At 41.3% G+C, this 18,501-nt stretch overlaps 1 protein-coding gene across 1 annotated transcript in view; it reads left to right on the top strand.

The window, feature by feature from the left end:
* Positions 1-18,501, top strand: part of Efcab5 (EF-hand calcium binding domain 5) — a 95,610-nt gene that overhangs the window by 46,408 nt on the left and 30,701 nt on the right. Inside the window, exons 6-11 of the mRNA XM_027426684.2 lie at positions 552-629; positions 730-822; positions 2,926-3,140; positions 4,927-5,083; positions 13,722-14,011; positions 17,303-17,472. Of these exons, the coding sequence (XP_027282485.1) occupies positions 552-629; positions 730-822; positions 2,926-3,140; positions 4,927-5,083; positions 13,722-14,011; positions 17,303-17,472 (1,003 nt within the window). The remainder of the gene's footprint in view (positions 1-551; positions 630-729; positions 823-2,925; positions 3,141-4,926; positions 5,084-13,721; positions 14,012-17,302; positions 17,473-18,501) is intronic.

The raw sequence follows: 18,501 nt of genomic DNA, 5'->3' as shown, positions 1-18,501 counted from the left end.
GCTAAACCATCTTTCCAGCCCCCTAAATTTCAATATGTATTCATCTCATTGGTTAGAATTTAGACATCTAGTAACATTTTGCTGGGAAAATATAACCTCACCTTGTGTGGCCAAACAAACAGAGCCTCTCTCAACAATTAAAAATCATTAAGTGATTTCATTATGGTTGGTTGTGACACACATACTGGGAAAGTCTTGGGGTTTGGGTTGTTATATATGCAAGGAATTTGTCTCATTAAGCTCACTCAGACTGTCTAATGGACTATATTATTTCAAATCCATAGGAATTTTCTTGTGTGTGTGTGTGTGTGTGTGTGTGTGTGTGTGTGTGTGTGTGTGTGTGTCGCGCGCGCGCGCGCGCGCGCGCGCGCGCATGCGCACACATGTCACAGTACATATGTGAAGGTCAGAGGAGGAAGTTCCAGGAGTCAGTTCTTTCCTTCTACCATGTGAATCCTTGGGATTAAACTCAGGTAACTGCATTTGACAGCAGGCACTTTTCCCCACTAAGCCATCACATCAGCCTTGTGTTTTTCCTTTATTCCCATTAGGAGCTTCAAAAAAAGATTCTGAGAGAGACAAAGCCTGTGAACCGAAGCCCCAACATATAGAAGGAAAATCATGGTCAGGTAGCTCCTCACTTAGCTTTTCTTTCCTTTCTACCCTAGAGGAAAAACATGGTTAAACGTGAAATGAAATGGGCTGTGTTGTGGAATGTGTTTTTCACAGGTGAATTTTTGATTGGTGACTGGAAGATGAATTATGTCAAATCTGAGGATGAGGAACAGGCAAAATTAATCTATGGTGACTCCAGATTCACAGGTACATGTTGACAAAGAAACTAGGAAACGCAGACGGTAGTGAAATACATGACCCTAGTTCACCACTATGCCTAGTGATGAAGGCTGAACCCAATGAAAGCACTGACATCCTTACACTGTCTTGTCCCTGGGAATGGACAAACCTAAACAGAAGCAAGGCGGGGTTTTTGGTGGTGATATGCTTTTGGTGATGACATATACTATTGGTGAACTTCTCAGTTGGGCTTTAAAATTTCTGGCATTGGTACTTTGTTTTCAGCTATGGCATACCCTGCCACTACTCTAAAGTCATGATCCAAGCATACAAAAGGAATCCAATATTAGATATTAGAACTCAATAAAAATAATAAAGGAGTTATTTTCCTAGTAGGTCTACATCCAAACACGACAGACAGGTGAGTCTGTCCTGTTTATGAAGACTTAACAAAGAAAGCAACTATCGAACTAATGGAAGAGTAGGTCTTAGCTCTCAGAGAAGCCACATGTTACAGCCACGATTATTTCAAGTAATGCGCGTAATTTTTTAAAGATTTTAGTTATTTATTATGTATAGAGTCTTCTGCCTGCATGCCAGCAGAGTGCATCAAATTTCATTCAAGGTGGTTGTGAGCCACCATGTGGTTGCTGGGAATTGAACTCAGGACCTCTGGAAGAACAGTCAGAGCTCTTAACCACTGAGCCACCTCTCCAGCTCAATGTGAATAATTTTTAAAATGCTATTTTGATATTTTCTCCATCACTTCAAGTAGTAGAAGTAATTATAATTAGATCAAGATTATTTTCTACATGCAATCTTTTCTCATTTAAGCCTGAATCAAATAGTAAACTTTGTTTTCAACTTAATTAGTTAATTAACTAATCCGTATTTGTGCCTGTGACTTACGCATGTTTGTGTACTTATGTGTGCGTGCATGCATCCATGCATTATGTCTGTTGCTGGCACCTTACTGTTTTGTAGATAAGGTCCTTCATGGAACCTGGAGCTGGCCATTTCAGCTACACTGGCTGTTCAGCGTTTCCTCCGAATCTGCCTGGCAACAACACCCCATAGCACTAGAGTTATAGGCGCATGCTGCTGCACCCAGTTTTTACGAAGATCTAAACCCAGCTTCCTCGTGGTTGTTCAGCAAAGCACAGGGCAAAAATAACACACTGCCTGTCCTCAGAACATTTTAATGAACATGCATAATGTTTGTTAAGTTCCTATGGCTGGCAAGTTCATGTTCTTCATCTATGTCCATTTTTTTTGGCAATGTTTTTAAAATCTCATGAGTACTCATTTCAAAGTTACATCAGATCCCAGAGAGGGCATAAGGCATGAGTGATTGAATCAATGAGTAAATGAAACATGAGTCAGTAGGCTGACATTTTACGAAAAAATACTTCATGTTGTCACATTGCTCTCCAAGACAAATGTATTAGCTGACAGCCTCGGGGAGAGGAGCTGGCGCATAGCATCTACTGATGCATTTATGTGGGAAGTTCAGGAGGTAGCTGGATTTATGTTATGCATAACCAACTCCAACGGAGGACACCGTCTCTCAGCCTCTCAGCCATACTCTCTGTGTCACTTTCAATTTTAGACAGTTTTCTTCACATTGTCTCAAAAATGGCCACTGGAGCATCTATCTGTGTATCATATTCTACTAATTCAGCAATCAGAACACAAAACAAAAATTTCCCTAGTGATTCTCAAAATAGTGCTGAAGCTAATTCTCGTTGGCCTATATAGTAGGTTACACTGTTGTCATATATGAATTGCTGACCAAATCTTATATCATACATCCATGGAACAAGGGTGAGAAGGCTCAGTGTCATATCACTCCTCCTTTAAACTGACAATGGAAGAGAACTGTTCCCAAACAAAACTATGGATGCTGTCATCATAGAGGAAACGCAGATTTCTGAGAGGCAGAACCAGTGGAAGCTGGAGGCAGGTGTTTAGCTTAGTGGTACTGTCCATGCTTAGGATGTGCAAAGCCTTGTATTCAATCCCCTGCTCCAAAACAAGGTGATGGCGGGTTTCTATCATATCAGGAACTTATTTTTCCCCAGAAAATTTGAGAGAAGTGTTTACTGTCTGATATATTTTCCTGCTTCACAGACCTACATGCAATTATTAGGAACATTCAGAGTTACAAGGAACTAAAAGGGAGGAGTGCCTTCAATGGAACTTCCCTCAATTTGCTGCAGTTTGTACAACTCCTAGAGACATTTGTTGGTGAAGATACCCCCTTAAGTGTCAGCCACAGTCTCGCCTCCTTCTTTCAGAAGAAATATTTTGAAACAAAACAAGAGAAAATAAACGCCTTAGAACAGGTGGGTAATATTTATTTACCAAGGCAGCAAGTAAGATCACTATTATCCATAAATCTCCCAGCCTCAGTTGCTCCTAGTGTGGTGTCTCTATAAAAATGTACAGCCCAGTGTACCACTTATTTCAACCACCACACACATTAAATACCCTTTTGATTGTCAAGATCACACTCCAGAGAACTCATTTTCCTAAAAACGACGTGATTGCTTCTGGCAAGAGATGGCTCGGGGTGCAGTTTTGTTTCTGTTCTCTGAAGCCCAAGGTACAGATATACGTAGATGTGAGGATATGTGTATGCACTGCCTGCCATGTGAAGGCATATGCAAATGCACTACCTAGAGCTATGTTTATGCCTTGAAAGCGTGGTTTTACTCATGCCCCCCCCCAGTGGCACACATTTCTTAAGCACTCTCTGCTTTCTCGAGTAATAAGTACATGTACACACATTACCTTATATGAGCAACTTACTCTGTCTCATGGGAAATGTAGGAATTAGTCCCAGAGAGTTTATTCAAGACTTGATTTACCTTTGTCCTCCTGAGTACTGAATCTATAGATATGTGCCATCATGGCTGGCATATTAATCATTTTTAAAAGATTTATTCATTATGTAGACAGTGTTCTGCCTGCATGCGAGAAGAGGGCACCACATCTCATAGTGGATGGTTGTGAGCCACCATGTGGGTGCTGGGAATTGAACTCAGGACCTCTGGAAGAACAGCCAGTGCTCTTAAACTCTGAGCCAGCTCTCCAGCCCACATATTCATCATTTTTAAAATTAAATCTATCTATATAGTAATTCAATAATTATCAATTCTTATCTCATAAAAGTATCTAAAAATGTTAAAAATCAAGCGAGGCGTTGGTGGCGCACTTTAATCCCAGCACTTGGGAGGCAGAGGCAGGCAGATCTCTGTGAGTTCGAGGCCAGCCTGGTCTACAAGAGCGAGTTCCAAGACAGCCTCCAAAGCCACAGGGAAACCCTGTCTCGGAAAAAAAAAAAAAACAAAAAGAAAAAAAAGTTAAAAATTATTGTTAGGTTAAATAAATGTTAAATGTAAACATTTCCCTTTTTCTTTTAGAAAAGATTTTATTTTTAATTATGTACACACGTGTGTCCTTGTGTGCATGAGTCTACATGTCTATGGAACAAGGGGCTGAGGACCTGTCAAAGATAGAGTTATGGGCAGTTGTGAGCTGTCGGATGTGGCTGCTGGGATCTTCCAGAAGAACAGCGTGATGTGCTGGCCACTGCTGAGCCACCTCTCCAGCCCCACCAGGAATTTCTTTTTTTTTTAACAGAGCCATTTGTTGTTGTTGTTGTTGTTATTTGAACACTGTGACTCATTCATTCCTTTCCTTTATCAAGCACATGCCCTTAAAAAACCAGATAGAGCTTCCCATGTGTTTGTCATCATTTTGAATAACCAGGGAGGGAGTGAAAAGAAATAATCAAAAATCTTTACAGAGTATATTACCCTTTCTCATCTAAAGTGTTTCGGTCTCCTACAGCAAATCCCTGGATGTTTTTGGTTGAGAAGTGAAACAAGGAAACGGCAATTAGAGGATTAAAATCAATCTCTGCATTTCCCTCTGATATCCTCGGCCTCAAAGCAAAGCTGTTTCTAGAGAGAGAGAGAGAGAGAGAGAGAGAGAGAGAGAGAGAGAGAGAGAGAGAGAGAGAGAGAGGAAGAGAGAGAGAGATGCTATACTTCCTTTAAATGCAGGACGCCTGCCACCACACTGAAGACTGTATCTCCTGAGCTTATTTTCCTGTTTGCATCCTAGGCTCGACAAAACGCTTTCCGAGTCCGGCGGGTACTTCTTCTAGAAGCCCTCTTTCAGAAGTGGGACAATGATGGCTCAGGATTTCTCAATCTGGATGATGTTGACAATCTCTTGTATACATATAAGGAGGGAATGGAAAGAGAGTCTATGAAGAAAGGTAAAATATCAGCATGTTCCTTTTTAAGTTGTGGTACTAACCTGGCTCTCAGTTTCTCAGTACCATGCCATACACACAAAGTCAAAAACAAGCATTAGAGACTGGGGAGTGAGTCAGCTGGTAAAGCTCTATATAGGCATAGGCTCTGAATTTGGATCACCAGCACTGCATAAAAGTCAGGAACCACAGCAGAGGTCAGGTACCTCAGCACTGAGGAGGCAGACACACGAGGATCCCTGGAACATAATGCTCAGCCAGTCCAGCTAAATTGGTGAGCTCCAGGTTCAGCAGTGACCATGTCTGAAAATTAAAGTAGGAAGGAACTGAGGAAGCAGCCAGCATCAACCTCTGGCCTGCACATGCACAAGTGCGCACACTCATAAACATGTGTAAACACACACACACAAACACACACACACACACACACACACACACACACACACACAAGCACACGCAAGCACACGCACATGCATGCACGTACACTGGCTGTTTCAAACCTGCTGGTACATTTAATATTTTTCTGTCTTTCAGCCTCATATATGATGGTCAAGCATTCTGAGCTGTATCTTTCTATCCCTTTCTTTACTCTTTAAATTTTACTTATTTTTTTTTATTTATTTTGGTTTTTTGAGGCAGGGTTTCTCTGTGTAGCCCTGGCTGTCCTGGAACTCTTTTTGTAGACCAGGCTGGCCTCAAACTCACAGAGATCTGCCTGCCTCTGCCTCCCAGCCATTTTTTAAAAACAGAGTTTCATTAAGCTTTCCAGGCTGGCTTTAGACTGGCTGTGTAATCTAGGCCAACCTTGAACTTTCAATCCTTCTGCCTCAGCCCACTGAGTAGCTGGAATTATAGGCCTCTACTACCAGACCCAGAAGTTAGAGTTGTGAAATGGAAAAGTGAGTGCCAGGGTGTATGTAGATAGATAGGAACACATGTGTGTTCAAGAGTAGAGTATGTTGCAGAGGGTTTTGAGCCAAGACCTTGAGCCCAGTCAGATTCTGACTGGGAGCTGATTAAGAACTCCACTTTTGAGGTTAAGGTTCTCAAACGGTGCAGCATCACTGCCTAAATTCTTAGTTTCCCTGCTTTTGTGAGTTCTAAGTTATCAAGTCTGGCTGAGTCTAAAGTTCGTCTTCAGTATACTAATTCTTTATTCTCTAAAATAATTTTTTGTTTTTTTGTTTTTTTTTTTTTCAAGACAGAATCTCTCTGTGTAGCCTTGGCAGTCCTGGAACTCTCTCTGTAGACCAGGCTGACCTCAGACTCACAGAGATTCACCTGCCTCTGCCTCCCAAGTACTGGGATTAAAAATGTGAGCCACTCTGCCTGTCCTCTTTATTATTTTCCTCTTCTTTTTTCTTATATTTTTACTTCCTCTAGATGACATAAAACTACTATTCTTTTATTGGAAAACTATGATGTTAGGAACCCCTCAGAAATTCTTCAGTCTTTTCTTGGTTACTATGACCATGATACATTTAAAGATTCTAAGCTACTTGTTGGTGGTGTGTTCTTCACATGGATTGTCTAATGTTTCCTTGTGGCTAAATCCAGGTTATTCATCTTTTAGCAGGATCAGAACACATAATCAATGTTTTACTCTTACTGAATTCTATTAGAAATCCTATGATAATAACATTGATCAGCTGACTAAAATGATATGTGCTGGGTTGGGAATATAGCCGAGTAAGTAGTGTACTTGCCTCACCAGCACAAAACACTGAGTTTGATTCCCAGCACTTGACAAACTAAGTTTTATGGCACACATCTGTAGAGTCAGGTTGGCCTTGGTTACATAGAAAGTTCAAGGGTAATCTGGGATACATGAGACCTCTCAAAAAAAAGGTTTATTCTCTTGAGCCCTTCTACTTAAAGTTACTTTTTTCTGTTTATGAATAGTATTTTGTAGATGTACACTGAAACTTTATAAAAGTTTTTCTCTTTTGTCAAAATTTTTGTCTATAATAGAATATAATAGTTTCTTGTTTTAGTCATTGCATTATAATCCAATATTATCATTGGTTTTTTGTTTTGTTTTGTTTTTTGAGTTTTTGGGGTTTTTTTGTTTTTTTTTTTTTGTTTTTTTTGTTTTTTTTTTTTTTTTGGTTTTTCGAGACAGGGTTTCTCTGTGTATCTTTGGAGCCTATCCTGGCACTCGCTCTGGAGACGAGGCTGGCCTGGAACTCAGAGAACTGCCTGCCTCTGCCTCCCAAGTGCTGGGATTAAAGGTGTGCGCCACCACCGCCCAGCTTCATTGTTTGTTTTAATGCTTATATTTCCCCAGACTTAGTCCTATTTTCTGGCTTCTATGTCCTCTCATGTCCTTCCCCATGCTCAACACTGTGTTATGAAAATGTGCTGCAAGCCTTTATCATTTATTACAGAAGTAGCAATTAATATTCTAGGTATCAACTCCAGAATATTTGTTACTACGAATTTGGCTGTATATAGAATATATACTTGGGTGCTTTGTATTCTCAAATAGCCCCCAGAGAAAAGAATTCCTTCTCAATGAGGCATCAGCAATAAGAGCTGCAGCCTCTGGATCTCACACTAGTAGCTTTAGTTTTTCCCTTTTATATAGTGCTAAGAAGGCCCCTTTAATCAGTTAATAGCATGTGTTGCAAATCATGTCTCCCCCCACCCCCCAGACGTGAGGCGCTCCAATTTCTCAAGATTTTATCTGCCTTCCTGGCTCTGAGGGATATGCATGCCCTATTGTCAGAGAGTAAATTGCCTGAGGATATAAAAACTAGAAGCCTTGTGGGATGAGAAGGGACTTTTGGAGCCATTTTAGAAAGAACTCTAATTTTTAAAGAGAACTTCTGAAAGAGAACTTTAAGAGAGAGCTTATTAGAGAGAACTTTTAAGGAGAAATCTTAAAGAAAGCTTTTAAGAGAGAACTTTTGGGAAGAGCATTTCTTGAAGGATAAAGAGCTATGAGAAGCATGATGTGTATGAACTGATTCATTGGCCCTCAGAACTTTTAGCCAACCCCAACCTGCCTGCTGTAAGCCTCCCACCTCAATGCGCGATAAAAATGTTCAAATATACAGCAAGTCTGAAAGAACCTTATAATGAGGCCTCTATACAGCCACAGCCTAAGCTTGACCACTGGCACTTTCCAGTGGCTTCTTGTTGTCACTCTATCCACTCCTTATCTTTCCACCTATTTCTGTTATTTTTGCTCTATCTCAAAGCAAAATATACACTTCTTCCTGAATACACAGATATGCATACAATTAATGTGAGTTCGATATTTGCTAACTTTTTTTTTTCTCTTCATGCAAAACTTCCCACAAATGTAGGTGTGTAAATTTTAAGTGTAAGTTTGCTGAGTTTGGGCAGTGTAGCTCATGCTTCTTTGGAGAAATAGAAGAAAACGCTCATCCTGTCCTTTTCCCATGCAGCCCCACAGCACAATTCCCAAGGCAACCACTGAGCTTTTTTCCGCCATAAGGTTTCTTGTCTAGAACCTAATAAAAATAGACTCTTACATTATACACTCTTTTAGGTAAGGCTTCTTTTTACTCAGCATAATTTGTTGTGGATTTCTGAGCCGCCACAGAAACAGGTGTTCTTGGTTTTTAAAGAAATGTTAGACAGTTTCCTCTGCCGTGTCTTCATCATTCTTGCTTTCTGATACGAGATCTTCCGGTAGATCTTATGCTTCACCTGTTTCTATCCTGAACCATCGACTTCCCCCAAACAACCTGAGTCTCTTTTACTGGAGGGTAGTATTTAGAAGCCAAGATGTGAGTTACACGCATGCTCATTTCTCCCAAGGATCTACTCTGGGTTTCCCAGAAGGTAGAGGTAGAGAATTTGCATAGGCACCTGCATGGCAATGTGAATATAAAACACTTCTCTACTGATATTAAAAATCATGAGTTCACACCAATACCTAGGCTCTAATGCATGCCAAGGCTTTTTTCCACATAGATGCCCTCTTCATCCCACTCCAGCTCCCAATGCAGAGCTGATTGCTACCTGGAAGTCTTACTAAGACCAATTTCTCATACTGGACTTCCCTTTGATATAAATATTCTCTTTATCTTGTTTAGGTTGTGACTCCTTAGGCCAGATGGCATTCCATTTAGATGCCCTCCTCACTCTATTCAGCATTCGAAATCTAAATGGGACTTTGACATCCAAACCTAACCTATCTGTGGACCCACCGTCTTCCCCCACACGGGCTAAAGGTTGCTCTTCCACTGTGGTCCTCACACTGCTCAGGCTCTGACAGCCCATGTCGAGATATTCTCGAAGGGTGTCATTCTTAGCACATGTGAACTCTGATGCTCTGCTCTGCCTCACCTTGGCTTTCTCTGACCAAAAGCAGATGCTTGCCTTGTTCCATCCATCATAATGGCCTTAGGACCAGATTGCTCAAGGAGAGAAAGGAATGAAGAGCAGACAAAGAATAGTAAGAAGATAAACCCATGAAGCTCGTTTTTGTTTGTTTTGTTTTGTTTTGTTTTGAGATAGGATCTCTAGCCCTGCAGTCCTGAAACTCACTATGGAGACTAGGCAGGCCGTGAACTCATAGAGATCCTCCTGCCTCTGTCTCCTAAATTCTGGGATTAAAGGTGTGCTGCCACCCTGCTCGGCTTCATGAAGTATTTTTATCCTTGTTGTTGTTCTACTCTGTGAGCAGAATACAGTATTTTAATCTGTTTAGTGAGTGGAACACTTAGGATGTTTTAGTTTAGATAATAGAAAACACAACCCAAAGGAAAGAAAGGAACCACTCTCACATATAACATCCAGGTCTAGTTTAGAGTACAACTAGATTTTGGGGTTCAAATTATGACATTAGGGGCTGGAGAGATGTCTCAGCCGTTAAAGGCTAGGCTCACAACCAAATTATGACATTAGGTGTCCAGTCCTTCCTTATTCTCTTGTTTTCAGCCTAGCCCTTTCTGTTTGGGTCCTGTTCTTTGTGGTAAGTAGGGTCAGACTAACATTATCTCAGGATCATTCAAGTCAACAAGAATAAAATGTATTCTTCACCTAATTACTCAAGCAGAAAGTCTGACATTCAGGCATGGTGGCAGACACCTTTAACCCTAGCACTTAGGAGGCAGAGGCAGGTGGATCTCTGTGAGTTCAAGTCCAGCCTGTTCATAGCAAGTTCCAGGCTAGCCAGTACCACATAGTGAGATTATGTCTCAAAAACCAAACAAACAAAAAACAAAACAAAAAACTAAAAACAAAAAGGCATAGCCTTATACTATACTAAAGCAGCCACTGACTAGAGGCATAGAATGTCCTAATTGGTGTGACCCTGGTGTACATCTTCTCCCTCTAAAACCACAAAGGATCCCACCTGTAAGCTACAATGAGAGCAGAGTGGTTTCCCCAAGGCAAAACTGCAACAGCAAACACTAGGAAGAAAATCAGTGGATGCTGAAGAGCTAAGAATCAGTGAATACTTAACTACAGAAATAAGAGCTTCCACACGATAAAAGGACTTGTCAAACAAATGTCATTAAAGGGAAGGAAAAAACACATGGAAGATATTTTGAGAGAAAAGCTAGAACCCACTTTAAAAGGAAGAGGTATGTGCCCTATCTATCGGTTACGTTTCTCAGCTGTGGCAGAGACGCCTGATGGATGACAGCAGCTTAGGGAAGGGTAGGTTTCTTTTGACTCACAATTTGGGGCATGGGCCATCACCTCGAGGAAAGCATGGTGTCAGGCAAAGGAGGCAGCTAGTCACATTGGCACAGCAACCACGGTCAGGAAGCAAACAGGAGTGAATACTGACACTCAGTTCACTTTCTCTTTTTTATTTAGTTCAAGGGATCTAGTCCAAGGTATGTACCCTGCCACCTCAATTTTCCCAATCTAAAACTCCCTCACACATGTGCCCAGAGGTTTGTCACAAAGGTAATTATTGACCCTGTTGGGTTGGCAATCATTATAAGCCATCACATCCCTATGACTTGTTAATTTATAATAAATGTCAAAGCACTTTCACAGATGCACCGGGAGACATGTACCAAAGAAACGCTTAGAATGCAGTTCCTAGGAGTGAAACATTAAACGCATATTGCCAGGAGAGCAAATAATCAATGTTGTTATACTTGCATAATGAATACAGTTGCTAAGAAGAATGAGTCAAAGCTACAGAAATAACATGATGATGGGCATGGTAGTATAATTGAATGAATGAAAAAGCAAGTCCTGGGGCTAGAGAGATGTCCTTGCTGCTCATGCTGAGCAGTTCCCACTTCACATGGCTCACAACTGCCAAAAGCTCCGGCTCCAGGGATCTGACATCCTTTTGCTTTCTGTATGTACACACACACACACACACACACACACACACACACACACACACACACAAAGACACACATACATGAAAATAAACATAAAATAATCTTTAATTCTTTAAGCAAGGGACTAGAGCGATAGCTCAGAAGTTAAGAGCACTGGCTACTCTTCCAGAGGACCCAGGTTTGATTTCCAGCACCCACATGGCAGCTCACAGCCATCTGTAACTCCAGTTTCAGGGGATTTGACACCCTCTCCTAGTCTCCAAGGACATGCATATGGTATACAGACATATATGCAGGCAAAACACTCATAAAGAATAAAAATTAAGTTAAATTAGAAGATAAAAGATAAGGAAAAAACATTTTAAAAAGCACGTCCAAGAAAACTACATGTGGCTTGATAATCTTTGTTTAGTATCTACACACAGGTAAAACTAAGCTATGCAATGCTTGGGAATATTCATTTACAACACAGTCACTGTTATGTAACTGTGACAGTGTGAGGATAAGAAAAAAAGCCAAATTTCAGGTAAGAGATGCAAGGAGACAGGGGCTAGAACAGGGCAGAAGAGGATAAAAAGGTAAGTTACTGATAATGTTCAAGTTTGATAGTAGATCCATCATTGTACAAAAGGAAAATGAAAGAGGGGCTGGAGAGATGGCTCGGTGGTTAATAGCACTGGCTGCTCTTCCAGAGGACCTAGTTTGAATTCCAGCACTCATATGGTGGCTCACAACCATCTGTCGTGAGATGAACTCCAGTTCTACGGGATCTGGTGTCCTCTTCAGGCCACCAAGGGCACCAGGCACACATGTGATATACAGACATGCATGCAGGCAAACAGGTAAAATAATAAAATTTTTAAGATTTTAAAAAGGAAAATGAAAGAAAATATCTGGAGCATGCTTTAGTGCTGGGGTACTATAATGTGTGGCATTCTGATTTTAATCCTGAACACTGCAAAAATAGAATTTAAAAAAAGTATGCGTAGTCCAGAGACCTAGCATAGAACCAAACACAACTGGCAAAAAAAAAAAAAAAAAAAAAAGTCAATGAAATGATTCCTAATGGTACCCTGCTATACTTGTGGACAGGAACCTAGCATAATCATCACCAGAGAGGGTTCATCCAGCAACTGATGGGAGCAGATACAGAGACCCATAGCCAAACATTAGGCTGAGCTTGGGGAATCCTGCCCAAGAGGTGAAGAAAGGATTGTAGGAACCAGAGGGGCCAAGGACACCACAAGAAAACCCACAGAATCATCTAACCAGGACACACGGGGGCTCACAGAGACTGAACTGACCATCAAGGAGCCTGCATGGGTCTGACCTAAGCACTCTGCACATATGTTACAGTTGTGTAACTTAAGTCTTCTTGTGAGTCTCCTAACAGTGGGAGTAGAAGCTGTCTCCGACTCTTTTGCCTGCTTTTGGGACCCTTTTCCTCCTACTGGGTTGCCTCATCCATCCTTAGTATGAGGGGAAGTGCTTAGTTTCCTTGCACCTGGATATGCCGTGTTTGGTTGATATCCCTGGGAGGCCTGTCTTTTTCTAAAAGGAAATGGAGGAAGAGTAAATCTGGGGGAGAAAGATGGTGGTAGGGAGGAACTAGGAGGAGAGGAAGGAGGGGAAATTGCAATTGGAATATTATATATGGTAGAAGAATACTTTTTTTTTTAGAGTGTGGATGCAGATATATGCAGGCCATGGTCAGGAACTATAAGTAGGATGAGAATACCATTCTTTGGTGGTATGGAGGGCAGGTATGATTTGAAACTAGGTCATATTCAAGTAAGAACTTGAACCATAGAATTGCATAATGCAAGCTGTGTGTGTGTGTGTGTGTGTGTGTGTGTGTGTGTGTGTGTGTGTGTGTGTATGTGTTGTCCTGGAGATTAAACCCAGGGCTTTGTAAATACTAGGCAAGTGCACAACCATCAAGCCACATTCCTAACTCAACAAGTAGTAGTAAATGAAAGAATCATTTACTATTGGTAAGTCTACCATAAAGTGATAAAGTATGCTTGGGATTATAAAAGTTGGAATGGAAATGAGTGGCCACAAGGGACAGTGCCAAAAAGCAACAGGATAGGATATGGAAGGCAAAGAGTCAGGAGGAGTTACAGTAGACTCTAGGAATTCACCTGGCTAGAGGTAGAATTAAAACAAGGATGTAGCCGGCACAGAAGTCATACTGAGTTAGTGTAGGAGGTCAGCACAGTGCTTGGATACCTTTTAAATGTGCTCAGTTATCCATAGAGCACCCACGTGGGGGCTAGAAGAGGAAAATGAAGGAGTTCCCATAGATTGATGAACTTTTAGTCCATTCTCTGTTTCTCACTTGTGTCTTTCAGCTAAACTACACATCCAGTTCCCAAAGCCACATCCTGGTCATGAAGTAAAATTATCTTCAAAGCAGTTTCAGAGGTACATAGAATTGGTTGTGTCTGAACTCAGGGGCAATGAAGACCAAGTTCTGGAAAGTGTCGTGGAATTCCTGACGAGCTCTTTAGAGAGGAGCCACATTGAGGGTCTAAGGAATTGTGCAAGACGGAAATGGCTACATCAGATCCAACATGCTGCAGAGACAAGTGGGGTGTCGCTGGAGCCAGTGTATTCTGAGACCTTTAGGGCCCTCACACAGGTATGCTTTCTGAAGAAATATAAGAGGAAACATTTTCTCACAGTATATGACGTTCAATGGGTACATAAGCGGAACACATAAAATTTGCTTGAAAAATCACCGGATGCTGCAAAAAAAAAAAAAAAAAAAAAAGAGAGAGAGAGAAAAAAGAAAAATCACTGAGTAATGTTAGAGATGGTTTATTTATTTAAAAAAAATTATAAATGACTCAAACCTAAGTGAGGGGCTAGGGATGTAGTTCAATTGACGGGATGCCTAGAATGTACGAAGCTGTGGGTTCAATCCCCAGCTCTTTGTTAGTCAGGCCTGAATGGCACATATTTCAACTCTCAGAAGGTATCGCCAAGAGGATCAGAATTTAAAAACATCCTTGGCTAGACACTGAATTTGAGGCCAGGCTTGGCTACATAAAGTTCTGTCTTTTTTAAAAAAAAATGCATAAAAATAAAGCAAGCTAAGTGAGATAAAGCTGGAATGATTGGAGCAAGATAGATGTGAAAATAATGCCCTGGAAACTTAGTTGTTCAGAAAGTCAAAAATGCTAAGACTAGATAATAGAATGATAATGAAAAATGCCAGTAGGGAGATATGCAACAGTGCAAGCTGCATTTATTTTGCATTATGCTTGAGGAACAATTTACCCATCAAAAAGTAATTTTTCATTATTTAAATTTCATTTTTATTATTGGGGAGGATTTTGTGTAGAGATGAAAGGACAACTTTGTGGGGGCAGTTCTCACCTTCCACCAAGTGGATTTCAGGGAATCTTTCAGGTCAGCCAAAACTACATACTGAGACCTTGTCTCAAAAAATAAGTAAATAAGTAAGGCAGTTGTGGCACACACCTTTAATCCCAGCACTAGGGACGCAGAGGCAAGTGGATCTCTGATTTTGAGGCCAGCTTGGTCTACACAGTGAATTCCAGGGCAGCCAGTGAAGTTACACAGAGAAACCTTATCTAAAAAAAAAGATAGATAGATAGATAGATAGATAGATAGATAAGAAAGACAAATGGCCAACTTTTTTTAAATTTTCAACTTTTTTAGTCATTGGGGAAACACAAATTAAAACTAGTTTCAGATTCCATCTCACCCCAGTCAAAATGGCTATGATCATGAAATAAATAGCCACAAAAGCTGGTGAGGATGTGGGTGGGGGGGGGGGGGGAAGGAAACCTTATCCAGCACTGATGAGAGTATAAACTAATGCAACCACTACAGAAATTGGTGTGGATGTTCTTCAAAAGGCTAAAAATAGAACTACCATGTGGCTCAGCTGTATCATTCCTGATCATATACCAAGGAACTCTGTATCTTACCACAGAGACTTGTATATCTACATTCATTACCACATTTTTCACATTAGCAAAGAAAATAGAAGCAGCCTAGATGGCTACCAATAGGATAATGGATAATGGAAACGTGGCACAGATACACAATGCAATTTGTTCAACTGTAAAGAAAAACAATTATGAAGTTTTTAGGAAAATGGAGCACTCTAGAAATATTAAGTGAAGTTAATCAGACTCAGAAAGATAAGAATTGCACGTTCTCACTCATACTCAGAGCCTAACTTTTTATGCTGTGTGTATGTAAGTAAAGGGGATGTGTTATTCAGGGTTCTCTACAAAAACAGAACTGATAGAATGTGTGTGTGGAGACAGACAGACAGACAAAGAGAGAGAAATATTCAGTGGGATGGTACATACCTTTAATTCCAGCATCTAGGATACAAAGGCAGGAGGATCTTTGTGAGTTCAAGGCCATCCTGGTCTACATAGTGATCTCCAGGACATAGAAAGAACCGGTCTCAAATAAAAGGCAGGGGTGGGGGGGACTGGGGGGAGAGGGAGAAATTATAATTTTGTAAAAAAAAAAAAAAAGAGGCAGGGGTGGGTATTAGAATGGTTTACAGGCAGTTGTCCAGCTAGTCCAACAATGTCTGTCTACCAATGGAAGGCCAAAGAATCCAGTAGCTGTTCCGCTCATGAAGCTGTGTGTCTCAACTGGTCTTCAGTATACACCAGAATCCCCAGGAAGTAGCTCCAATACCAATGAAGGAATGAACTTGCCAGGGAGAGTGAGGGTGAGCAGGCAAAGAGCAATGCTTTGTTCTCCCGTGTTCTTTATATAGGCTGCCACCAGGTGTGGTCCAGACTTAAGCTAGATCTTCCCCCCCTCAAAATATCCAAATTTAGGGTGGGTCTTCCCCCCTCAAATAATTCAATCGAGAAAAATCCTTCACAGGTGTACCCAGCGGCTTATGTTTTGATTAATTTGAGATGTAGTCAAGTTGACAAGCATGAATAGTTATCCCAGGGGATAAAGATGAGTATAGACTATGAAACTAGATGAAAGACCACAAGAAGGGAACAGGATATGTTGAGGAGAGGGGAGTGCAAAGGGTCACATGTGACATGAAAACAGAAAGGGGACCGTGGGGGGTAAGGGGGGGAGCAAGGGAGAGAAAAGAATGGGGGGAAAAAGAAACAACAAAAACAAACTTTGATGAATGCCACAGTGAAATCTAATCTTTGTGTGTGAATTTTAGAACAGAAAGTCTACAGTCTTAGCCTCCAAGAAACTCTTTCCTGAAATGTCCCTGATCAAATCCATACTGTTAAGAATTCCTTGAGGCTGGAAAAATGGCTCAGCTGTTAAGCACACTTGTACTTGCCGAGGACCCAGCTTTGGTTCCCAGCCCCAACATGGTGACTCACAATCACCTGTAACTCCAGTTCCAGGAGATCTAATGTCCTCTCCTGGGCTCTACTGGCACCAGGCATGCACATGGAGTACACACATGCATGTAAGCAGAGCACCCATACCTGTAACATAAAAGTAAAGAAATCTTCTTAAGACTTAAAGCAGATCCCCGAGAGCTTTGTTTTCAAACTCATGTTTAGGTGGTGAAGAATGCAGGCATCTTCTAGCTGCAGCCCTCCAAAATCAATACTCTACTCAAGTCCCTCGCCTTCGACTATAAGTGTGGTTCCAAAGGATCTCAGCTTTGAACCTTTAAATTTGATTAAAGTTAAGAGGTTTTATTTTGGTTTGGGTTGTGTTTTCAGTAAAGCAATCTAACTACATATAAGATTGACTAAAATACAACTCAGGTTTGAGGGGCAACATGGTGTCAGCCTTTTTCCCACTGCCCATGATTGGTAACCTCTGCATCATTTATTCAATGAAATTATTGGTGCTAGGTTCCCAAATAGGCTAGCAAAGGGATTAGGGGATCTCTATAGCCGTTGACAGATGCAAACACAAGATCAGAAATCTTTTGCCACAGGATGCTGAGGCTCATGGAAATAAGAAGATCAGTGCTCACATTTCCCTCTTAGAAGAAAACCTACTGCTGCCAAACAGGGGGGATGTTCTCTTGAGGAATGTGGCTTGTACCCTAGATGATGCTCCATTTGTCCTGAACAAAGTACTCTACAGGGACATGAAGGGAATCAGGTAAGAACCTGTTTAAGAGTCAGTTTCTTTCTGTTCGTTTTAAAGATAGGATCTCATGTACTTCAGGTTGACCACCAACTCACAACGTACTCAAGGCTGGCCTTAAACTTCTGATCCTCCTGCCTCTACCTTCCAAATGCTGGATTACAGGTGTGTGCCACCATTCCTGGCTCTGGTTACATCTTTCTAAAAACAGTATTTTCCACTTTGAAGAAAATTGGCATTGAACCTTGGTGACTTTCTCAAGGAAGAACTGTCTCTAAGTCACCAATGCTTCCAGAGTGGGGCCTGATGGGCTTCCAGTCCTAAATGGTTTTTGCTGTTGTATTTTTATCAATGAATTTGTTTTGTGTGATGGGTGTTTTGCTGGCATGCATGTCTGTTTACCACTTGCATGCCTGGTGCCAGCAGAGGTCAAAAGAGGGTGTCAGATCCCCTGGAACTAGAGTTATGGTCAGTTATGAGGCACCATGTGGGTTCTGGGAATCGAACCCAGGTCCTCTGCAAGAGGAGCGGTTCTCTCTCTCTCTCTCTCTCTCTCTCTCTCTCTCTCTCTCTCTCTGTCTCTCTCTCTCTCTGTCTCTCTCTCTCTTTCCTCCTCTCTCTCTCTCTTTCCTCCTCCTCCTCTCTCTCTCTCTCTCTCTCTCTCTCTCTTTCTCTCTCTCTCTCTCTCTCTCTCTCTTTTAACTGATCCATCTCTCAAGCCTCATGGTTCTAATTGGTTTTACCAGATCATTTTTAGAACTCACTCTGGAAATGTTTCACTGTCTAAGGGTTTGGCCCCATAATTTGTAGCCCTGGCGTCGGGTACATAATATGTCTTCTGTTAAGACCTAAGGCTGGTTCCTTATTTCTGTTTCTCTCTTGCAATACTGGAGACTGAACTTGATGCCTCACAGATGCCACAAGCACTCTACCTTTGAGCTTCACTTCTAACCCTCTCGTTATTTTTTAAATCTTTCTGAGTCAGACCCTCCAAACTGTTGGTATTACCTGATCCACCGCCTCTACATATAATGCTTAGAATTG

Source organism: Cricetulus griseus, chromosome 7 (genome assembly GCF_003668045.3).
Source record: "Cricetulus griseus strain 17A/GY chromosome 7, alternate assembly CriGri-PICRH-1.0, whole genome shotgun sequence".
NCBI lineage: Eukaryota > Metazoa > Chordata > Mammalia > Rodentia > Cricetidae > Cricetulus > Cricetulus griseus.
This window is presented reverse-complemented; position numbering and strand designations above follow the sequence as displayed.